General features: G+C 40.1%; 1 protein-coding gene across 2 annotated transcripts in view; it reads right to left on the bottom strand.

Moving 5' to 3' along the window:
- The window catches only part of SRGAP1 (SLIT-ROBO Rho GTPase activating protein 1), a 274,797-nt gene that overhangs the window by 133,209 nt on the left and 118,467 nt on the right, over positions 1-23,121 (bottom strand). For both annotated transcript variants that reach the window (XM_082351200.1, XM_082351201.1), the window contains exons 2-3: positions 10,923-11,118; positions 4,612-4,774 (exon numbers count right to left, since the gene is read on the bottom strand). In XM_082351200.1, coding sequence (XP_082207326.1) covers positions 4,612-4,774; positions 10,923-11,118 — 359 coding nt within the window. The remainder of the gene's footprint in view (positions 1-4,611; positions 4,775-10,922; positions 11,119-23,121) is intronic.

The following is a 23,121-nucleotide window of genomic DNA, read 5'->3' as shown; positions in this document are numbered from 1 at the left end:
TTTGTACACATATTTATGCAAACCAAGAATAAAAACATTAATAATTTGAAAACAATCCATGGGGAAATGACAGACTTCAAGATAATTTAAAACACGCAGAGATAATTTAACATATTCAAAGGCTGCCATTTTATGGTGCTCCCTCTAAACTACATACTTCTGTTAACATTCTTAAACTTGATACAGAAGATCATGTGATAAGGTGCTTAAATAAAGTGATTATTGCGAGCTAGCTGTGGTCTTTCCTACATGGTGACTGCTGACGCTGATTACTTTATGTGTAACACATGAATCGCGCAATTTCTGGCTGCAGCACCAACCCAGACGCAGACCACTCTTGAGCGTGAGTAATGGAAAGAAGGTGGCAAGATCTCATCACTCCAGCAGGCAGGGCTGGAGAACAGGGCAAGAGGCACCTCACTGCCTCTTGTTCTTCGGGAAGGACAGTAGGACTGATAATGAAAAACCCCTGTGTACAAGGAGTCTCCAATTTCTGACCTTTTCCTAAAACAGTAAAGCAGAACTTATGAGCGTCAAAGCAGAGTCCTACTCTGTCTGTGCTCACATTGTCCATACCTAACAGAGGGTCTGGAATGGAATAACTCTCACTGTTGAATGAATGAAGAAATCAGTGAAGCCTCAAAGTTAAGACTGTCTATGTGAAATAGCTGTGGGGGACCTGAGAGGCACAGGGGGTGCTGACCAACATAGGTATTCAATGCGTTATCCCCTAAGTTCCCATTAATTGTTGAAATGTGAGGACGAAAATTTTAACTCGGCTCCAAGCAAGGATGTTGGAGCATTTCTCAGAGTCTGTTTACAAACATGGTTTGGAACTTCATAATAAGTGATATACAAACACCATGTGATGATCTGGACGGCTTCATCACAGTTGTGCTACACAGTCTCTTTAGAATGAGGACACATTTAAGATAATGTCTGGTGTAATTTCACATTACATAATTCTTGCAGGTGTAAGGAATAAGTGTTTACAGTATAGATAATAACAAAGATAACAGCTAAAAATTAGTTAGATCGTATTAGTATTAAATCCAGACACTGGGGTAAGTAGCTTTCCATGCACGACTCATGAATCTCCCTACAGGTATCTGAAATAGGTTACTATATTTACTTTACAGATGCAGAAACTGAGACTTAAGAGGTTTACAAACACTCCCAGGTCCACATAGATAACAAGAGTGACAAAACTAAGATTCATACGCAAAGCATCTGACGTTAGAGCCTTAGAGATGAATCACTATGTTATTCTGATCAACAGGCTTCATCTACAGCTCTAAGGACCTAAATTTGAAATAGCTGATACTTGAATAATTGGGTATTATTATTTTTTTAAAGCTTCCCTTCTTTTACCTGTTGAAAACTGTCAAGCATAGGCAACTATTTCTAAAACTGGTTCTGATGTGATTAAAATTTAAGTCTTGAAGCTGTTCCCTATACCTATGCCTGGAATTAGGCATTCCTATAAGTGTCTTCCTGATTATTATATCCATTTGGAAACAAAAACATTCCTAGAATTACCTGCTCCAAGCTCCTTATTTGATAGAACAGTCTGGGTAAAAGGATTCTTGGTCAATGACTAAACTGAATACGACACAGCCGTGTAAGAGGCTATACCTGTCAAGCACCCAGCATCTAACTGGATCTCCATACGGACATGGGGTTATTTTTGAAAAACGAGTAAGTTGCAAAATCCCCTCCCAAGAAGAACAAGCATTATGCTCACTAAGGACTCCACAGAAGTTCTAAAGGTCAATTCAGACTGGTTCTGATCATTTCCTTCTGTTTTCATAAAAAATATGCTTCTGGAACCATATCAATGGAAGAAGAGCTGGAGAAGGAGACGGCCTGATGATTTAAAAAAAAAAAAAAAAGCAGAAAAGACTAGTCTTGCTTTTTAATCTAAAGGGATATGAAGTTCTCTGGACTTGACAGACATGGGTCCTGGCTTCCTATCTTTGCAGATGACAAACGTGTCCTAGTGGGCTGATCTGGCTCCTCAAGAAGCTCCAGTCTCGCCCTCTCTTATTCTTAATTTTAAGAACATGGAAAGGTGAGGCATGTCATCTGCTGGGTCTGCTTGAGGAGGTGGAATTTTATACCTGTCACTGTAATGACTATTAGCTTTCCAGCTGATCAGCAATTGTTAGGGGTGAGAAGACTCCTCTCCCCACTAAATGCTGAAGTAGCCAGGAGTCTGCTATAAATAGGCAGCTTCCAAGGATTACAGTTCTTCGAGTCCCAGAAAATCTGGATAAGAAGAGAACTTCTAGGTAGCAAACAAGCAGGCATGGTGCGTGTGTACTTACTGTACATTCCTCAGGCCCTCTTTCAAGAGCCAAGAACTTATTTCCCCAACTACTGGGAATATTGGCTGCTGGCTGTCGAAACTTACAGCTGACCTCTCTCTCGGAATTACCCTTGGGAACTACCCTCCACCAAGGGGAGCTGCATCACCCCAAGATTACTTAGCCCCTCCCCAAGGGCAGCTCAAATCCAATGTTCTGCAAAACAAAGGCGAGGCCTCCTTGGCGACAAGCCTGAGCTCCCACAGGCTCACCTTCCCCTCCTGCCAGTCTAGCCTTCCCCACTCCCTTAGACAGAAGAGAGGACTCTCTTGAGTCATCTCCCAAGGTCACAAAAGCAGAAGAGTTGGGATTCAAGTCCAAATCCACTTGACTCTCAGCCCTAAGTTTCCATCAACTTTATGAAGCCCTTGACTTTGACATACAAAACACAAATCCTTACAGCTTCGCAAGACATGCAAAGTCCCTTTTGATATGACAGTCCTTTCTAGCCTCACACCCCATCACTCACTCCCATACAACCCCTGGCCCAGTCACACCGAACTCTTTCCTTTCCCTGAACGTGTCACGCTTCTGCTTTCTACCTGGAATAGTTCATTGTTCTCGTCTGCTTGATGACCACCTCCATCTCCTACAGGTCTCACTTCAGGTGTTCCCTCCTCTATGAAGAATTTCCTGGCCCCTCAGGAGGGTTAAGATTTCCAGCCTTCAAGTTTCTACCGCAGGTTGTGTGTTCCCTTATTGTGGTAACTGTTAATTATTGTAATGGATTCTTTGTAGGCAGGGAACGTGTCTTTTCAACTCTGCTTCCCAGCCTGGCATTTTAAAGATGTTTTGCTGGATGGATAACTAAACGAAGTCAATTGAGGTGCTGGTCCCAGAAGCCCTGGCTGAAAGGTTGCCAGCACCCCCATGACTGGGAAGCATCATACAGTGTCATACAAATTTGGATAAACTGTGACCTCCTTGAGCACGAGACTAGTTTTTCTTCATCGAAGTAACCTTTCCAAGACCTGACACCATCTCTCACTCATAGAGGACAGGACGCAAAAAGCCCATTGAACCAAATGAGGTCTTGGCAGAAAGGGCTGACGTACGAGAAAATTACTTACTTTCCTGGCTCAGTCTAAACTATTTTTTAAAAATCTCTATGTTTTAAGATACATAGGATATTTCTCTACGTGGTCTCTTCTTAATTAATATGTTCTTATTTCCAAATTTTAAAAATTTCTCCTTTGTTTGAAACTTTTTTTTTTCCTATTTAATAGAGCAAAAGAAAACTTCGAGTTTGCTAAATTCCATTTCTAGGTCAGAAATCAAATCTAATGTGGACACATCAAGCATGACTAAGAAGTTTCCCAGATGGCCTGCATGACACAACTTTGTTTTAAGGGGTCCCTTTGAAACATAAATGTCTTTAATCTACAAGGTGGTTTTTTCCCCCCACTTTCTGAAACTAATAATTACTTACTGAATAGATGTACAGATATTGGTATAGGCACCAAACACCCTGAGTATGAAGCTGAGGAGGTGGTGGAGAACCCTTGTCCTATAAACATAAAAACCAAAAGCCAGTCCTATTGAGCAAGTAGCTGCATTCCCTACACAGGAAATTGTCCAATTTTGTTATTGTTCTCAACAAAGATGTCCAAACAACAAAAAAAATTGCTGAGAGCTGGCTGAGACTGGTAACAATGATATGAAGCCTTAAAAGCCCAGTTCCTTTTTTTTTTTTTTTTTAAAGTGGATTTGGGAAGGAGGAAGCTCTCTGGCATGTAAGGGACTGAATTTTCCATGCCCTGGGGAATTTTTTTCCTGTCACTCTCTCACAGCTTCTGCTGCTAGTCTGGTGGGAATAAGAAAAAAACTGTGATAACATTTTCCCAAGAGAGCAGCACATCTGGTTATCTTATTCTTCACAAGTCTCTGATCCTGTGTGAGCCCAAAACACAGAATTTAAAGCTTTTCCTCTCTGGTCTGATTTTTTTTTATAACTACAGGCAGTCCATTCCTAAGGACAGAGGTGCAATTTGCAGGTATATCTCATTGCAAAATTCTGCTCACATCCTTCAGGTCACAGATTCGGTGCTTTACAACACTATGAGTGTGCCTGCTCGGATTTAACTTTTTGTTCTGTGTCTTTAAAATATCTGTTCACTTACTTATTTTTTGAACCTAATATTTATTGAATACAATTAAGTCATTAAGGCAGCAGACCCTTCTCAGTCTTGGTTACGGGCTCAGTGGTTATAGGGAAGCACACTCTGGCAGGATTGATGGAGGATACCTTTTTAAACATCCTGGTGGAATCTTCACTTATCTGCATGAACCGCATAATCACATTGTTCAGATAGATGTCACTCAAGGTTGCATGGTCTTTGCTTTCTCGTCTCACTTGGTTCAGGAGCAAATACCAGCAGTTCACTGGAGACAACAAGTTCTGGTCTTTCCTAAGAAGTGAAGAAGAGAGAGAATTACCATCAAGTTCAAAGCTGCCCCAATCAGCTAAGGGAAAGTCACCAAGGCAAACTAGGAGCCACAACAGACGGGCATTGTCCCTGTTCTTTCTACTCTGAGTATTGCTCATAGCACGACACTCAAGAGCCAGCAGAACAGCCTTCCAGGCTGGGAAGGCACCCAGCCAGCAAGTCCCCTAGGCTTGGAAGCAAAAAACTTGGACCAAGAACACCAGTCAAAACCCACACTCCTGACAAGGGCATGGGACCCTAACATATACAGTACTAAGGCAGGCCTTCAGCTTTAAACACCCCATTGAAGAAAGCAGTTCATGTTTACATAAAAATCTATTGACTACTGTCTCACAGACAGACTGTGGTTTGCCACTGAACGCAAAGCATGCTCTGAATGTCCAGTCTGTTGTTGGAAAAGAAATTTGGCTAGGTATACTTTCCATGGAACATAAATGTGAGGATGATTTACTAATTCCCTGATACTTAACCTCCAGCCTCCCAAAAAGTGTTCCCGGGAAGCAGAACTTCATAGCATTGTCTCAGGGCTTGTGAATAGAACCAAGAAGTTTACTGGCTTATGACATGTCACATCTCCTTTTTAAACCCATTAAGTTATTTCAGATTTGTAACCACTCCTTGTTTTATTCTACATAATAAAGTGAAAAGTGAATATAAACCACAAAGGGCGACTTGTAAAAAGTTTTAAAGAAAAACTCCAAACAAAAGCTGTGACCAACAGGGATATTACTGCTTTAAAGAAAAAAAAAAGTACAATGTTTGTTTTTTGTTTTTTAACTTTAAAAATCTAACTCTAAGATGGCAAAATGGCACAGAATGTTTATCCTAACTCAGGGACACTAGTGCTATTTTATCAGACATATTATCCTCCTAATATTCATGATGATTTATGATTCTGAATACTAATTAAATTAGAAAAATGATTAAAGAAGGTCTTTCAGCCCTTACGTCCCTCGGATTCAGGATTTAACCCTGCATCAGTCAAAACCCTCTCTAAAAGAAAGAGGAAGTAGACCACAGAAGTATGGATGGGTGTAAGGGAAGAAACCCCTGATCTAGGGTCCCAGCACTTATACCCAGAAGAGAAGCCTCCCACTCTCCCAGCTAGCACATTAAGAATTACACCCCCAACCTAAAGAACCCTCCTTTTCTCTCACAGCCATTGGGCAAGGGGCAATGGTTCTATGGCAGAATACTGAAGCCTTTCCACTGACATTCTCTAGCCCCCCAGCCCAAGAGGTAAATGCTACCTTATATTAACTTTTCTGTATATCCTTTATGATGAAGTAACCCATAAGTTCTTTGAGAACATTTCATACTTTTTTGTATCCGCAGAGCCCTGCCCGTGGTCAGCATTAAATAAATGTTATTTCATTCATTGAATAAACACTTTTTATTGCCTTAATAGTAAGTGATAACAGTGTCGACAACAACAATAACAACAGAGGCGGCTAAGCTATCATTTACTGAGCACCTACTGAGCACACAAGTCAGGAACATGGACTATGGATCTATAGTGCCTCGCTTCAAATCCCAGAACAATTACCTAGGAGATCTTGGCCAAATTATTTAAACCTCTCTGTGCCTCTGTTACTTCATTTGTAAAATGGGTAAAGCAACAGTACCGATCTCATAAGATTATGAGGATTATTTGAGTTAATATATATATTTTTAGTGCTTACTAGAATGCCTTAGATTCACAGTAAGTGCTGTGTAAAGTTAGCAATTTTCATCTAGCGGCTGGTCTAAAGACTTTACACACATTAACTCTACCTAATCCTTACCACTACAACTTAAGGCAGAGTTGCTTTGTATCCCCTCTATCAATAAGAGAACTTGGGCTTCCCTAGTGGCGCAGTGGTTGAGAATCTGCCTGCCAATGCAGGGGACACGGGTTCGAGCCCCGGTCCGGGAGGATCCCACATGCTGCGGAGCGGCTAGGCCCGTGAGCCACAATTACTGAGCCTGCGCATCTGGAGCCTGTGCTCCGCAACGAGAGGCCGCGACAGTGAGAGGCCCGCGCACCGCGATGAAGAGTGGCCCCCGCTCGCCGCAACTAGAGAAAGCCCTCGCACAGAAACGAAGACCCAACACAGCCATAAATAAATAAATAAATAATTAAATTAAAAAAAAAAAATAAGAGAACTTAAGCTTTAGCAAGGCACAATGATTTGCTCAAGACCAAAGCTGGTGTCAGAGAAAGTCTCTGAGTCCAGGGAGGTTGATCCAAGCCTTGGTCTTTCTACCATGCAGTGGCAACTTCAGGCCAAGGATTATCCTACACAACAAGCATCCCCAAACTGAGTAAGAGCTAGACTCTATAGCCCAGCTTAAATGACTGGTAAAGTAAAGGTGCTAAAGATTTAACATTTGTTTCATGAAGAGAAGGAATACTGAGTGCATACCCCATGTCAGCTATCAATCACATCAACGATTTGTTATGTTTCTCATTTACTGGTCATAAAATCTCATTTTACAAGTTAGGAAACCAAGGCTCAGAAAGGTTAAGCAACTTGACCAAAGTCACACAGTAGAGCCAGTATTCAAACCAGGTCTGTTTGACTCTTTCCTAAAGGGCTGTCTTTGATTTATTCCCCCCTAACCCTGGTTTGTCCTTTCTGTAGACTTATTACCTTATCTTCAGTTCTGTAGTCAATAATAAACTTACTCAAGTCAAGGAAAATTCCGAGCTGCCTACCTTTTGAAGAAAACTAGTGAAAAAACCAGGAGGAACAAAAGATGGCAGCTGATCCACTCAGGGGTCAGACTAAGGTGCATGGGCCCATCCATGTTTTCAGTTCACAAGAGATTACCAAGTACAGAACACAGAAGGAGACATTCAAAAATATTTACTGAATGTACAAATGGGCTGTCTTCTTATTTGCAATCACTTTTTAAAAGGGACAGTTTCTATAAATGAGGATCTAGTACTGGCTCCAGTCTCTGTCAAGCACATTTGATACTTGCTCACCCTGGGAACCATCACCAAAATTTATTTCTATGCTGACCAACACTAGATCACCTCATTGTAGTGTCAGAATGGCCATCATCAAAAAGAACACAAATAACAAATGATGGCGAGGATGTGGAGAAAAGGGAACCCTCCTACACTTTTGGTGGGAATGTAAATTGGTGTAGCCACTGTGGAAAACAGTATGGAGGTTTCTCAAAAAACCTACCCTTTCTTTTTTTTTTTTATTTTAGTTTTGGCTGCATTGGGTCTTCATTGCTGCGCTCGGGCTTTCTCTAGTTGCGGCGAGCAGGGGCCACTCTTCGTTGTGGTGCATCGGCTTCTCATTGCAGTGGCTTCTCTTGTTGTGGAGCACGGGCTCTAGGAGCACGGGCTCTAGGAGCGCGGGCTCAGTAGTTCTGGCGCAGGGGCTTAGCTGCTCCGCAGCATGTGGGATCTTCCCGAACCAGGGCTCAAACCCGTGTCCCCTGCATTGGCAGGCGGATTCTCAACCACTGCGCCACCAGGGAAGTCCCTACCCTACTTTTTATGTAGGATCCAAGGCCACAGAAGGGTGTAAAATGAAACTGCAAAGCCAATGGTGAAGGCTAAGATGCGCTTCTCTACAACCCCCTTCCATTTGGAGCCCAGGCTGAGCAGACGGGCCTCCTTGTTGTCCCCTGTGTGGGTGGGCGAGTGGCTTTCTGTTCTACCATTTCACTGAGATAGTATTTCTGTTGCTCCTGACTTTAGGCTGTGATGCAGTGCAATAGGATTGGCGATGGGGAAGTCCTCCCTTCCAGCTCCCTACCTTGCATAAGCCTCATCTTCTGTCCCCACGTGGGACTAAAGGGTGATATAATCACCACTCAAGTTTTCAACTCCCTTTTCCTTTTTTGGCCCCTGGAAATTTCCCTTACTTTCCTGAGTTCAGTTATACATTTAAAGTGATGTCTATTATATTTTAGTCAGCATTTCCAGGAGTTTTACAGCACAAATATTTTTCATATTATCTAGTTCATTGTATATCCAGAAATGAAAGACTGGGAGGTCTATTTAATATCTCCTAAACAAGTCTATTTCTTTCTACCTGCAGTGTTGCTAGTTCATGCCATTATGGTGAGGGTCCTCTACCTGGTCTCCCTCCCTTGACTGTGTCCTCCTCCAGCCCCCAATCCTATCTACGGTCTTTGTCATCATCTCAAAATGCAGGTGTGAGCTGGCCTTCTTTCTACTTAAAACTCTACGAAGGCTTCTCAGGCCCTTAGGATAAAGGGCAAACCTCCTGGTATGATCCACAGGCCTCCATGATCCGGCACAAGGTACACCTGGAGCCACACAGCTCACAGCCTCGCTACTCACTCCCACCGGACTACTTCCTGCTCTGCAAAGCTACCCTACACCCCTTCCCTTCTGGTCTCTTAGGAGTGATGTTCCCCTCGCCTGAACCTCCTGCTCTGGTCCCTTTATTGCCCAACTAGCCCTTTGGGTCTTCACTTAACGTATCACTTCTTCCAGGACCTTTCCTGGACCCTGCTGTCCCCACCTCCACTGTAGAATGGATTTCTGTCAGGTCTGTCCCTGGCATCCTGCATTTACCCCTGTCAGAGCACTTGTATACTCTATTGGAGTTGTCTGCCTACTTGTGTCTCAGATTTTTTTTTTTAATTAATTAATTAATTTATTTATTTTTGGCTGTGTTGGGTCTTCGTTTCTGCGCGAGGGCTTTCTCTAGTTGCGGCGAGCGGGGGCCACTCTTCATCGCGGTGCGCGAACCTCTCACTATCGCGGCCTCTCTTGTTGCGGAGCACAGGCTCCAGACACGCAGGCTCAGTAGTTGTGGCTCACGGGCCTAGTTGCTCCGCGGCATGTGGGATCTTCCCAGACCAGGGCTCGAACCCGTGTGCCCTGCATTGGCAGGCAGATTCCCAACCACTGTGCCACCAGGGAAGCCCTGTGTCTCAGATTTAAATTCTAGAGTAAATCTCATCAGAAAAACCTGCATGTATTTTTTTTTTTAAACAAATGAAGTACAGTTGACAGTGAACATAGGTTTGAACTGTGCAGGTCTACTTACACAGATTTTTTTCAATAAATATTGTACCTGTGGGACTTCCCTGGTGGCACAGTGCTTAAGAGTTCGCCTGCCAAGGCAGGGGACACGGGTTCGAGCCCTGGTCCGGGAAGATCCCACATGCCGCGGAGCAACTAAGCCTGTGCGCCGCAACTACTGAGCCTGCGCTCTACAGCCCGCGAGCCACAACTACTGAAGCTCGTGTGCCTAGGGCCCGTGCTCTGCAACAAGAGAAGCCACCGCAATGAGAAATCCATGCACTGCAACAAAGAGTAGCCCCCGCTCGCCGCAACTAGAGAAAGCCCACGCGCAGCAACGAAGACCCAGCGCAGCCAAAAATAAAAATAAAAAATAAATTTATATAAAAAAACATAGTACCTCTATTTTCATTACATCCTTAAATTAACTAGATGTGGGGGAAAGTTTCTGTTCAGTTAGAGATCACAATATGTAGAACTTGGGTTTGAGTCCTGATTCTGTCCATAACTTTTTCAGCTTCCTGCCTTTAGGTGACTCATTTATCAATTCCTTTGTTTTTGAGGCAGAGATAGCAGTGTGTGGACTTTCGACTGTGCAGGGGATTGGTGCCCCTAACCCCTGTGTTCTTCAAGGGTCAACTGTGCAATTAATATAAGGTTTAATTAAGCTAGATTGTACGCATTTTACCAAAGGCCCTTGTTTTAAGTCAGTCTCAACTGCAATGACCACAAGCATGATTGGGGGGTGGGGTATAAATTTAAGCAACCCTCACTGCTTATTTTCATGTAAGATCACTATACAGAAATCTTGAGGTCTTTGCTTAAAGAATCAGCTATTTAAAATTTGCCCATCCAAATACCTACCTGTGTTAAACAACAACTCCTAGTGTATTTATTGGAAAGAGAAACATGTCAAGAGAATACTATTAGTTTAAAATGTAATACATTTATGCTCATAAATTATAAATGCAGAGGGTTGCTTTTATCTATGGGGATATATCAATCAACAACTTTTCAGACAAAAATGGAAAATTCTAAAACCAATAAGGGTGGTAAAAAGATAGGATATCCCCTTGGAAAGGTGAATTTGAGTCAAGTCCCTCTTACTTGTACTGTTGATGATCCTTAGTGCTTCTTGTTTTTGCCATGAACCTTTCTGCTAACTTTTCTAGGTTCCGAGAATACTCCGTCTCAATTTCGGCTTTTTTCCGGAAGAAATCTTGCAGGTCCTGCAGAAGCTGAACTCGCATCTCTGTTTGCTGCTCCAGGCATTTCTGTTGTTCTACCAGTTGAGCTCGAATTTCTGAGGAGAGAAGAGAATCCATTTGATGATTTCACGAAAACTACTGAGGTGTGCTGGTTATGTGCAAGATAAAAATAATGAATCCTATTATACATTTAGCTCTGTATTGGACCTTTACGAGGCTGCTGTGTTCAGGATGGGTCTTTAAGTAAGATATCTGCTGACCCTGTAAAAGAATGAGATAAGCCTCCGGAAAGAATGTAATAAATTAGAATAGAAACATGGATTACATTTGCAATGCCACAAACATGCGTGGAGTCATGAGGGGAAAAAAAATGAAAGCCTTTCAGATAACAATTTGTAACACGTGACATCTTTGGGTAGCTGAGGACATTGTAGTTTTTTAAACAGCATTTTACCTCAATTATCCTTTTTGAGTTTGAATGGCAAAGAAGTGAGCATCATTTCTTCCAGACTTCTGAACCTTCTCAATTTCTTTGCCAGTTGGCACATACAAACACTGACATCTGGTAATTTTTATTTAGTGCATAAATTTCTAGTTTGTAAAACACATAGCTTCAGGGTTTATAGGAATGCCACACCTAAAAATAATTTCCTTTTATATCCAAATAATCCATTCGTTATGGGGCAATCCTTGGATTCCACTTTATTATTCTGATCACAAGATCAAGAGCTCTTCACTTGGCTTTCACTTTTCCCCCATTGCTCAAACTAAGCCTTATTGACACATATAATCTGAAAAGAATCCTTTGACAATTTTAATACATTAGGAACAGGAAGGTTAGTCATTTAGTGATTTAGTAGAAACACAAAAGCAAAAGTGTGTCACGCAAAACTATCTGCAAATGACTGTAACAATGAACCATGTGTGTTTTGGAAAATAAGATACAGTAACTATTAACTACTGACTTGTTTTTGTTCTGAGACTCAGGGCTAACATCCAAAGACAAGAATATTCATACTGGAAAACTTCTTTATTTCATCCTTCCCATTGTCGGGTGCATAGTCCCTAAAAGTGAGGGCTGAATCTAATTCAGTGGAGTTTAAGAAACTGATGTCCAAATAACACCTCAATTTCTTCCCATGCTTCTTCTTAAATAAAGACTGAGCTGACAGTACGTATGTACATACTTGACCATGTGTAATCAGGCTCATTAACAGCAGGGCCATCCAGGTCTGAATGAGGAGTCAGGAAATTTGCTCAACTTAACAGCTAGTAACAATCGAATGCTTACTGTTCTGCACCCTAATGAAGTGGATACTAGTATTACCCTCATTTTGCAAAGAAGAAACTGAGGTTTAATGAGATGACATACTTCATCTAGAGACTTCACCTTGTAAGTGGCACCTGCAGGACCTCTAAGCCAGGTCCGTCCATCAATTAATTGAACGCTTCTGCCTAGCTTTCATCCGTGCAACATGTTTTAAGTACCTACAGTGTGCCAGGCCTATATCCTGGCAAAGAAGATACAGTAACTATGAAACAAGGTCTCTGATCTCAATAAGCTCATGTCCAAACAGCATGGTTTTGGGGGAGTCCCGGGAGAAGTTAGGAAAGCATTTCTCAAGCGTCCTCTCTTGGTTTCTCCACTTGGAGATTGGGGGAATCCTATTATTAATCTCATAAAAGTGTGGTGAACACCAAAGTGAAGACATTATTACAGACTTTTAACTACGAACAGCAGCTGGTTTTTAGTCCATCAAAGTAAATATTTTTCAATACAGTATTATAATCAGCATGTCTGCCAAACTCTCCCCCACAAATACAGACCTAGTTTTGTTTCATAAAGAAAGAAAAAAAAAAAATCAAGGGTGGGGGCATTTCTCATCCAGGAACTCTTTTTTTTTTTTTTTTTTCAGGAACTCTTTTTTGATGAAGTAATTTTAGCACATCTTGCTGTGCTAAGTGAAAAAAAAAATCAGTCGTCTTCGGCTGTCAATGAGTTCTGTTTTGTTTTGTTTCTTCCCCCCTCCTGTTTTTGTTTCTGTTTATTATAAAAAACTTTTATTATAAAAACATGTGTATATTACATTTAAAAATTTAGCTCATGGTGTGTCAAAGTATTACTTGCTTTATTCTTGCCTTTTCTTATTAAATCCAGTATCTGGTGAATGGGCTATTTCCTTTTTATTCTTAGGTTTTATAATATGTAAAGTTACTATTCCATTTGTTCTTTTTGTTTTTGTAGAAGTACACAGAAATTATATGCGCTTCCTTCTTGGATCTCATTCTTAGATTTTCTCTTGCTTGCTTCCTTCAGGGTTTAAAATGAAGAACTAGGGAGTTTTGAGAAGGAGGACTCTATTTTAAACAGTTACAATCCCATCTTCATTTTGCAGGGAGTAACTATTATTTCACATTATCTGTAATTTTCCAGTCAAAATAGGACACTGGAAACATTTTCAATAGTGGGAAAAGTGGAGGGACAGAACCTAGAGAAAAAGTAGGCTCCAAAAATCGGAGAAGGAGAATTTATCTTTTAATTTAGAAAAGTTTAGGACAAATGAGGAAAAGATCACAAGGAAATCAAAAGCACAATGAGATACAACTTCACATCCACTAGGATGGCTGTAATCAAAAAGACGCAAGTGTTGGTGAAGGGTGGAGAAACTGGAACCCTCATACACTGCTGGTAGGAATGTAAAATGGTACAGCCACTTTGTAAAACAATGTGGCAGTTCCTCAAAAGGTTGACATAGACTTAACAAATCTACTCCTAGGTATATACCCAAGCGAAAACACACTTCCACACAAAACATATAGACAAATGGTTATGGCAGCATGATTCATAACAGCTGAAAAGTGGAAATAATCTAAATGTCCATCAATATGGAACAGAAAAACAAAATGAGATATAGCCATACAATGGAATATTATTCATCCATAAAGAGGAATGAAGTACTGTTTCATGCTTATATTGAAAATATAAGCTTAGGGAATAAAACTAGTCACTAATGGAAAGTGTGATTACATTAATGTGAAATGTCCAAAAGAGACTAGTCCATAGAAACAGAAAATAGATTAGATGTTGACTAGGGCTGGAGGTGTTGGGGAAAATGGGAAGTGACTGCTAAGGGGTGCTGGGTTTTTTTTTGGGGGGGGTGATGAAAATGTTCAAAAAGTGATTGTGGTGACAGTTATAAAACAGTGAGTATACTAAAAAGCAGTTAATTGTACACTTTAAATGGGTATATTGAATGATATATAACATATCTCAATATACCTGTTATATTAAAAAAGATAGAATGCCATATCACAATTCATTGAAATTTTGGTTGAGACATTTCTGAGAATGATAACAGTAGTAACAACAAAATGATTCCTTGGGACTTCCCTGGCGGTCCAGTGGCTAAGACCCCGCACTCCCAATACAGGGGGCCCGGGTTCGCTCCCTGGTCAGGGAACTAGATCCTACATGCCGCAACGAAGATCGAAGATCCTGCTTGCCGAAACTAGGACCCGGCGCAGCCAAATAAATAAATAAATAAATAAATAAAATAATAATAAAAAAAATGAGTCCTCCTATTTCCACACCTCATACTTTTTAGTAGTTTATCAAATTAGAAAACATATGGGCAAGCACTTTAAAATGATGTCTTCACAAAATGGCTCTTGCTTCAATATTTTAACTTCATCTTGAATTTATCTGTGAGTCAGAATAGTAAATTTAATTACTGGCTAGCATCATTTGTACATTAATTATTACAATGTCTAATGGTATAGAAAAGATTTACCTAATAGACCATCAGGAGGGGCTTATCACCATGACTCCCAGACAACTGCATAAAACAGCGCAAACTCTTTCAGGCAGAAAAATGCCATCTCTGAGGAGGCTCCAAGCAGCTATTATTTAAATCTAGGGCAGGACCTACTAAATACTAATAATGGCCATTTTAAAGGAGCTAAAATTTACTGGTTTTTTTTATGACTTATCTAATTTCTCTTCCACCAGAGCATCACCACAGGATGAACCAACATCAGTAATCCAACAAGAATAACACACAAAAAGACTATGCTTTCAAACTACTCAATTAATTTGTTTAAAAAATTGAAATAGTTCCTCTAAGCTACAGAAATATTGACTAATACTTACCAAATAAAATGGAATTGCCTAGGAAAGGAGGAAACGGAGGCATTTCTTGCTATTGCTCTGATAAAGGGAAGTCCTAACCCTTAAAATAAATTTGTGTGAGACCACAGAGTGTGATGCATGTTTCATGGAAAGACTGAGGCCAGGCTGGGCTGTTTCTCTAATATGTTACTGAATGATTAGGACTAGGACATAAAATTGATAGACTGGGTGTGATACTTGTGCTCATCCAGCAAAAAATAAAAACACAGTAACACTTCTAAAGCATCACAAACCATCTCAATTATTTCATAGTCTTGTTTCGTCAGATTTTCCTTATGATGTCAAAAAAGTCTACATTGTGTGTGGATTTATCAGTACCTTTACCTGTGGGCTATAAGGAATTCTCCCAAATAACAGGTAAGAACCACTGGAATATCTTTAAAGAGAAGAACCTAATTAGACTAACTGGTTCCATCAATCGTTCACATAATCATTGCTGATGTGAATATTTATATAATCTTGCAGCTACTGATTAGCTAAACACTAGGTGCAAACTTCTGTGAAACATGCTGGGACCTCCCTGGTGGCACCATGGTTAAGAATCCGCCTGTCAATGCAGGGGACACGGGTTCAAGCCCTGGTCCGGAAAGATCCCACATGCTGCAGAGCAACTTAGCCCGTGCGCCACAACTACCGAGCCTGTGCTCTAGAGCCCATGAGCCACAACTACTGAAGCTGATGCGCCTAGAGCCCGTGCTCCGCAACAAGAGAAGCCACCGCAATAAGAAACCCGCGCACCGCAACAAAGAGTAGCCCCCGCTCACTGCAACTAGAGAAAGCCCGCGTGCAGCAACGAAGACCCAAGGCAGCCAATAAATAAATTAATTAATTAAAAAAAAGAAATATGCTAAAAAGTCTAAAAAGGCTAGAAATTTGGAGCAAAAAAAAAAATCCATAAATGTGAATGAACTTTATTAATTTTTTTTTGTGTGTGAATAGACTGAATAAGCAAAGACCGTTTCTTCAATTCACTAGAAATCTGAACCCAAGATTTATGCTTCTTTTACACTCTGCACCTTATGGACCCATGTTGGAGTTACGGTGTCACCTATTACAAGTCACATGACATGGGGCAAGTTGCGTAACATCTCGAAAAATAAGAGTTCCACCTCACGAGGTTGTGGTGAGAGAATTAAATGAGATGATATAAGTGAAAAGCATGCTGCAATCTGTAAACCACTATGAAACAGATGGAGATGTTATTATTACTAGTATCAGCAGGCTTTCACTAGAAAAATATTTATTGACTATTTCCTTGTGCCAGACTCCCTTCTAGTGGCTCTAAATAACAGACGGGAAATCACAAGCCCCATCCCTCAGTGAGAAGACAGCCAAGACAAACAGATAGTGAAAGCTAGTGATCTTCAGGGCCTTGATTTACCAATGTCGAGGAGCAACGGGAGGAGGTGTGAGGAGGCAGTATATGCCTGCTCGGGAAAAGAGGCAAACACTGAGGGGGTGATCCTGGGGGTGGACTCAGCAGTGTGTTGGCAGACACAAAGGGGAAGGGCATCCCAGGCTGAAAGAACACAGGCACAGGCAGGAGGGGAGAACAGGAAGAGTACCTTGCCAAGTGCTTCTCTGTGCTAAAACCTACCTCTGGCTGGGTAATGGGTCTAGTCATGGGCTAGGTCAGAAAGGATCCCACATGGTAGACTAAGGAGTAAAATTTTATCTTTTAGGCCAGTTTCCCCAACTGGCTTGATGGTAAGAGCTACCAGGGGTGATTACTAAAAATACCTGTGTCCAGGTCCCTCAGCTGGATATTTTGATTCTGTTGGTCTGACAGGACCTGGAACAGAGGATTTTAACTAAGTACCCCGGTGAATCTTACCACTGGGCAACTGTAGGAAACACCAGTGGGGAGGAATTGAACAATTCTGAACAAGAGAGACACATGATCAGATCTGCATTCTAGAAAACAGCACAGATAAATGAATAAATAAATGAAATGAAAGGCTACGTATCCTATAGCTTATTAAATTGTTTCCTTTGTAAGCTACAGGGGTCCTCATTTGAATTACGAATTATTGGGCAAAACAAACCAACACCACCGACAAAAACCCTCACAAGAATGAATGGTATCCATGCTTTTCTCTGCCTAAGCCTATTATCTTAATTAGTTATGAATCACTCATTTCTGTCATCTGGTGTGGAACTAATGAGTGTGTCCACGTTATCTGTTATCAGAGAGGAGAAGCTGACTGTCAACCACACTGTAGGAAAAAAGCTGTGCTGCCCAATATGTAGCCATCTGTCACACTGGGCACATGAAACGTGGCTGCTCCAAACTGAGATGTGCTCTAAGTGTAAAGTACACAGAGGACTTCAAAATCTTAGGGTGGGAAAAAAAAAAGAACATAAAAGTGTCTCATTAATATTTTTTATATTAGTTAATGTTAGAATGAAAAATTTTAGATATTTTGGGTTATAAAAAGATGTTAAAATTAATGTCATCTGTTCGTCTCCTTTTTTTCTTTTTAATGTGACTGCTAAAGAAAATTTAAAATTGGAAATGTGGCTCATCTATAGGACAATTCTCCTCTAGTACATGAGTGAATTAGCAACTAAGTTTCTCATAAGCGGAATCTGGAATGTGGGGTTACCATCAGCAAAGGTCTTTGAAGAGTTAGCGGACTTGAGATCAGAAGACAAGATTTATGCACAAGGCAAATACGGGGTAGAATACAGAGTATCAGGACGTCGGTTCCAGTTAGAAGTAGGACCTTGGAAGAGTAACCATCTCTGTGGAACTCATGTTTCCTCAACTGCAAAATGATCGTTAATCATAACTGCCATATTCGCCTCCCAAAGGCAATAGAAGGCTTCAATGAGATGAGATATACAAAGACTTCCTCATCATGTCAAACACTGTATTGGCTATTTATCATATAATGTGGATTGAAAAAAGGAAAATACAAGTTCTAGATTTGATGGTGTCAACTACACAGACTAAAAGGACTTTCAGAAAAGGAAAGACCATAGGCCAGCTGGGGTCTTCATCAGTGACAGCTTCAGAGGTAGTTGGCCCTGCACTGAATTTAAAGGATATGTAAAATTTGGAAGGCTATGCAAATCTGGGGAATGGAAAAGTAGTTCTTTAAATAACTGAAAATGATAATTCTTGATACCCTAGCCCAGAAGAGTAAGGTTCTAGGGAAGGAAGTTTAGGGTGGCTGGACCAGGTTACTGCCTCATGGAAAATATAACTCCCTAAAGTCTTTTTCTACTTCTGACTTATGAAATCACCAACGACTTAGGCAAACTAAATACCATAGACGTATATGAAATCGGTTTGCTTCCATTCTAAGCTCGAACCATGGCTGCATCCTAGAACTCCAGAGATAATTAGCACATTTGTGAGGGAGTAGAGTTAATGATAAAACCTTTTGGAATAAAATAAGAAAGCATCCTCTCAGCACAGTCAATCCTCACTGTATGGATATGAAAGTAAAGTCAGTTTCACAACATTTCCTGCACTTAAAGAGAGGCTGTGTATGTTTTTCTAAGTTCTCATAATAATATCTTCATTTGAAGTGACATTTACCTCAGTATTATTTTAGAATAAAGCTTACTACAAAAGCATCAGTTTTGGGGCTTCCCTGGTGGCGCAGTGGTTGAGAATCTGCCTGCCAATGCAGGGGACACGGGTTCGAGCCCTGGTCTGGGAAGATCCCACATGCCGCGGAGCGGCTGGGCCCGTGAGCCACAACTACTGAGCCTGCGCGTCTGGAGCCTGTGCTCCGCAACAAGAGAGGCTGCGATGGTGAGAGGCCCGCGCACCGCGATGAAGAGTGGCCCCCTCTCTCGCCGCAACTAGAGAAAGCCCTTGCACAGAAACGAAGACCCAACACAGTCATAAATAAATAAATAAATAAATAAAAACTGTATAACTTTAAAAAAAAAAAAGAAAGAGAGAACCATTAAATTAAAAAAAAAAAAAAAAGCATCAGTTTTCATAGCGTTTGAAAGCCAAATATTATATTTTGGTCCAGATAACATTTTCAGGAAAAGTATAGAAAACAAATTTGTTTTTTTTTTTTTTCCCCCCAGATGAAAGCTAGCCAGGGTAAAAGGCAATAAATTAAGTTGATCAATTATTGCAGTTTAACTACATTGTAGGAAAGGCCAGTTTAAGGAAGTACAGATCTGAGTGATTAGCTTTAGTGCTTTTATTTAGAATGCACAAGAGGCAGGACTTCATTAACTTCCCTATAATTAAGCAAGAACACTTAAGACCATATTAGTAGATTGATTTTTACTACCAGAAAAAGACAGTGTGTGGAAATCACTGATCTATAGAGAGTCCAAAGATTTACATTTTGGAATGGCTGTGTCACTGACAAAGGTTCAAGGCATTCTTTAAACGTTGACATTCTTTCCTGAAATAATTCAACGTGGAGTCTCATGGAGTAAACATGTTACACATGTTTTTCTCTAAATAAGTTTTAAGAATGAAAAACTTTTAAACTAGTTTAAATCTTCTGTATTGAATTAATTGCAAATTGAGGCTTTTTTCAAATTATAATTTTAAAGCATCTACTAGAACACAGTTTAACCCCACAAGCAATTTACCATTTATGTCAAACAGGAGAATATTTACTGAGTTCCTACTATGTTCCAGATGCTGTGATAAGTACTTGATGTAGTTTAGCTCATTTCATTCTTACAGCAAGGCTATTATGTAATGCCTCCATTACAGACATGAGGAAATTGAAGCAGGAGGTTAAGTGTTTGGTCCAAAGTTGTACAATGAACAAGTACTAGAGCTTAGATTCCCATTCAGGTTTGTCTGACTCCAAAGTTCATGATGCAAAATTATAACCCTCAACAATTACACATAGTGTGCAATTACACAAAGCAAGCCTAAGTGATCTAGGCCTAGCCTTAGAGGTAAGTTATTAGAATATATATAGATGCTGTATATAACTATTAATGTATCAAATAAAAGTTTAAGTGTCAAATGTCTAGCATCATTTAGAAAAGCAATAAAAATTGCATTCCTATCTCTTACTTAAAGAAAGCCAAAAGCCAAAAAAAAACCAAAAACAAAACCAACATTTTACAAAAACTAGCTAACTGGCTAATGCTAATTCCCTAGTACTTCCTGAATGTCACAGCTTTATGGGAAACCATGTATTTTGGTCAATTGCTTTTGTTTTAAATCATTACTGTACTACTGCTATTATGTTACAATGACTGTAGAGCTTTGAACTATATAGCTTATGAATGAATCCCTTGAACACAAATATCACGTCTCTAAATTTACATACAGCACATAATAGATACTCAATAACTATCTCTGATGAATGCTTGCTTCAGTAAAGATAATTAGTTACTAAAATGCTTCATTATCCACATCCGGACACAGGACTCAAATTTTGCTAATTCATAAAATATGTTTCCTGCCTCATCTCCCTGCAACCCACCACCCCATCACTACACCTCTTCATTCTTGGCTCCATGTGGTCCTGCTGGCATCCAGCCCTACAAGCTTTCCCACATAAACAATGTTCTACTCAGTCAACAGTTGAAAAGAACTCCAGTTAAATCCAGTGAAAATCATGTTTTAAACATCTCTCAGTTAAAGGTATCTTTTATATGTCCATTTCTAACATAAGTGAAAACCTTCATCTATGAAAATAACAAAGGAAGCACTAATCATTTCACTTAATTTTCCTTAGACTTCTATTAGAGACTTTGATTGGATTACTATTGGCAACTTTATATCTTATTTTTATTTAACTACAGTTCAATAAATGAGAGCTCCAGTAACCTCTGGCTCCAAGTGAACTACCTGAACTCTAACTCAGGAGCTGATACAAGGAAACTGGAAAGTAGCCTAGTTACCTGTGCTTCCTTAACATTCATTTCACAGCTGGAAGCCACAATTCTGGATCATAGAATAAATACTTTTCAATCCTAGGCTACAAAATTCTCAAAGAGATGGTAATTTAAAAAATCACATAGGGCTTCCCTGGTGGCGCAGTGGTTGAGGGTCTGCCTGCCAGTGCAGGGGACACGGGTTCGAGCCCTGGTCTGGGAGGATCCCGCATGCCGCGGAGCGGCTGGGCCCGTGAGCCACAATTACTGAGCCTGCGCGTCTGGAGCCTGTGCTCTGCAACGGGAGAGGCTGCGATGATGAGGGGCCCGCGCACCGCGATGAGGAGTGGCCCCCACTTGCCACAACTAGAGAAAGCCCTCGCACAGAAACGAAGACCCAACACAGCCATAAATAAATAAATAAACTAATAAATAAATAAATAAATAAGTAAATAATAAACCCCAAAGTTAAGAAAAAAAAAAAATACTAGAGTGCCAAGAGTTTAAAAAAAAAAAAAAAAATCACATATAGCTCTATACATCTATATATGTAAATAGCTCTATACATCTATATATGTAAATCACATATAGCTCTATACATCTATATATGTAAACATCTATATATGTATATATATATATATATTATATATATGTATATTTTTAATGATTTTTTTTAGGTCTAAGCAAATACTGAACATCAACCAGCTTGTGAAAATGTCAGAAATAATAATTCTCTTCTTCATTTCATCTTTTCAAAGTACCACAGAAAATGTCCAATTTGATATGCAACCTATGTATTAAAGTAACATTCTTCTATTTTATCCTCAGATGAAAGCCAAATTCTATAGTAAAAGTTACTTCTGGTCCTGCACGCTCAACCTGTACCCACATAACCTGCAGAAATCGAATTCAACGATGTTCTCTCATTGTCTGCTCAACAAGCCAAGGAGTGAGTACAAAAATGCTTACCCTTTTCATCTGACACACATTTACTGAGTAACTTTCAGGTGCTGGGCCCTGGAGAAGAAAAGATAAACCCATTGCTTTTTGCCCCCAGGGCCTCCCAAGGTAGCTCCTGGTCTACAGACATGGAAACAAGTAACTTATTTTTATAACTATCATCATCTACAAGGGCAATGTTGTAAATCCTATAATGGAAGCATGAGGAAAGTGCTGTGAGGACACTGAGGAAGGAACAATAAATTCTGCCCGGGGTAAATCAGGGAAGGCTCTGAGGTGACACTAAGGCTCTGAATAGCTCTTAGTGCATTGTTGAGAAATACTACCCTCCTCCCTCCAAATCCCCAAGTAGAAGTGGCAAATTGGGGGGTGGGTGTGGGAAGGGTATTACAGGCAAAAGGAGTAGCCTGTGCAAAGGCCCCAGGGTATGAGTATCTGGAGAGTTCAGGGCATCTACAAGAATGGCAGTTTGTTACATATTGCAGGGTCATACGGTAGACAGGGGCTGGATCAATTATTAGGTAACTTAAAAGTAAATATTCTATAATGATAAGGGGTGCTATCTTTACTCAGCTCTCATTATAGGGAATGCTTCAATTTATTTATTTAACAAGTTAAAAACAAATGCATATCCTCCCCTCCCACCTGGGGATGTAATGTACAGCATAGGGAATATAGTCAATAATATTGTAATAACTTTGTATGGTGATAGATGGGTACTAGACTTATCATGGTGATTTTTTGGTAATGTATAAAAATATCAAATCACTATGTTGTACACCTAAAACTAATATAATATTGTATGTTAACTATACTTCAATTTATTTTAAAAAATGCATACTATTCACATTTAGAAAGGATAGCTGTAGAAATATGTTCTGATTAAATTATCAGAAAATGCCATTTTCTGCCAAATCTTTGACAAGAGATTTTTTTTAAGTGTTTAAGCCAATTTAGATAAGAGAAGGCAGTGTCAGCTGTATTTAATAGAATACTGAGGATATGGAGCGGAAGGATTTATAAGTACCATAATGTGATCAGAATTGCCTTTTATTTCACTATAATTAGATTTATATCTAATTTTGAGTCGAAGTAGCTTAAAATGGCAAATTACTTAAAACACCTA

This window comes from Balaenoptera borealis, assembly GCF_965194805.1.
Source record: "Balaenoptera borealis genome assembly, chromosome: 13".
In the NCBI taxonomy this organism is placed as follows: Eukaryota; Metazoa; Chordata; class Mammalia; order Artiodactyla; family Balaenopteridae; genus Balaenoptera; species Balaenoptera borealis.
The sequence above is the reverse complement of the archived record's forward strand: the minus strand, read 5'-3'. Positions and strand labels throughout refer to the sequence as shown.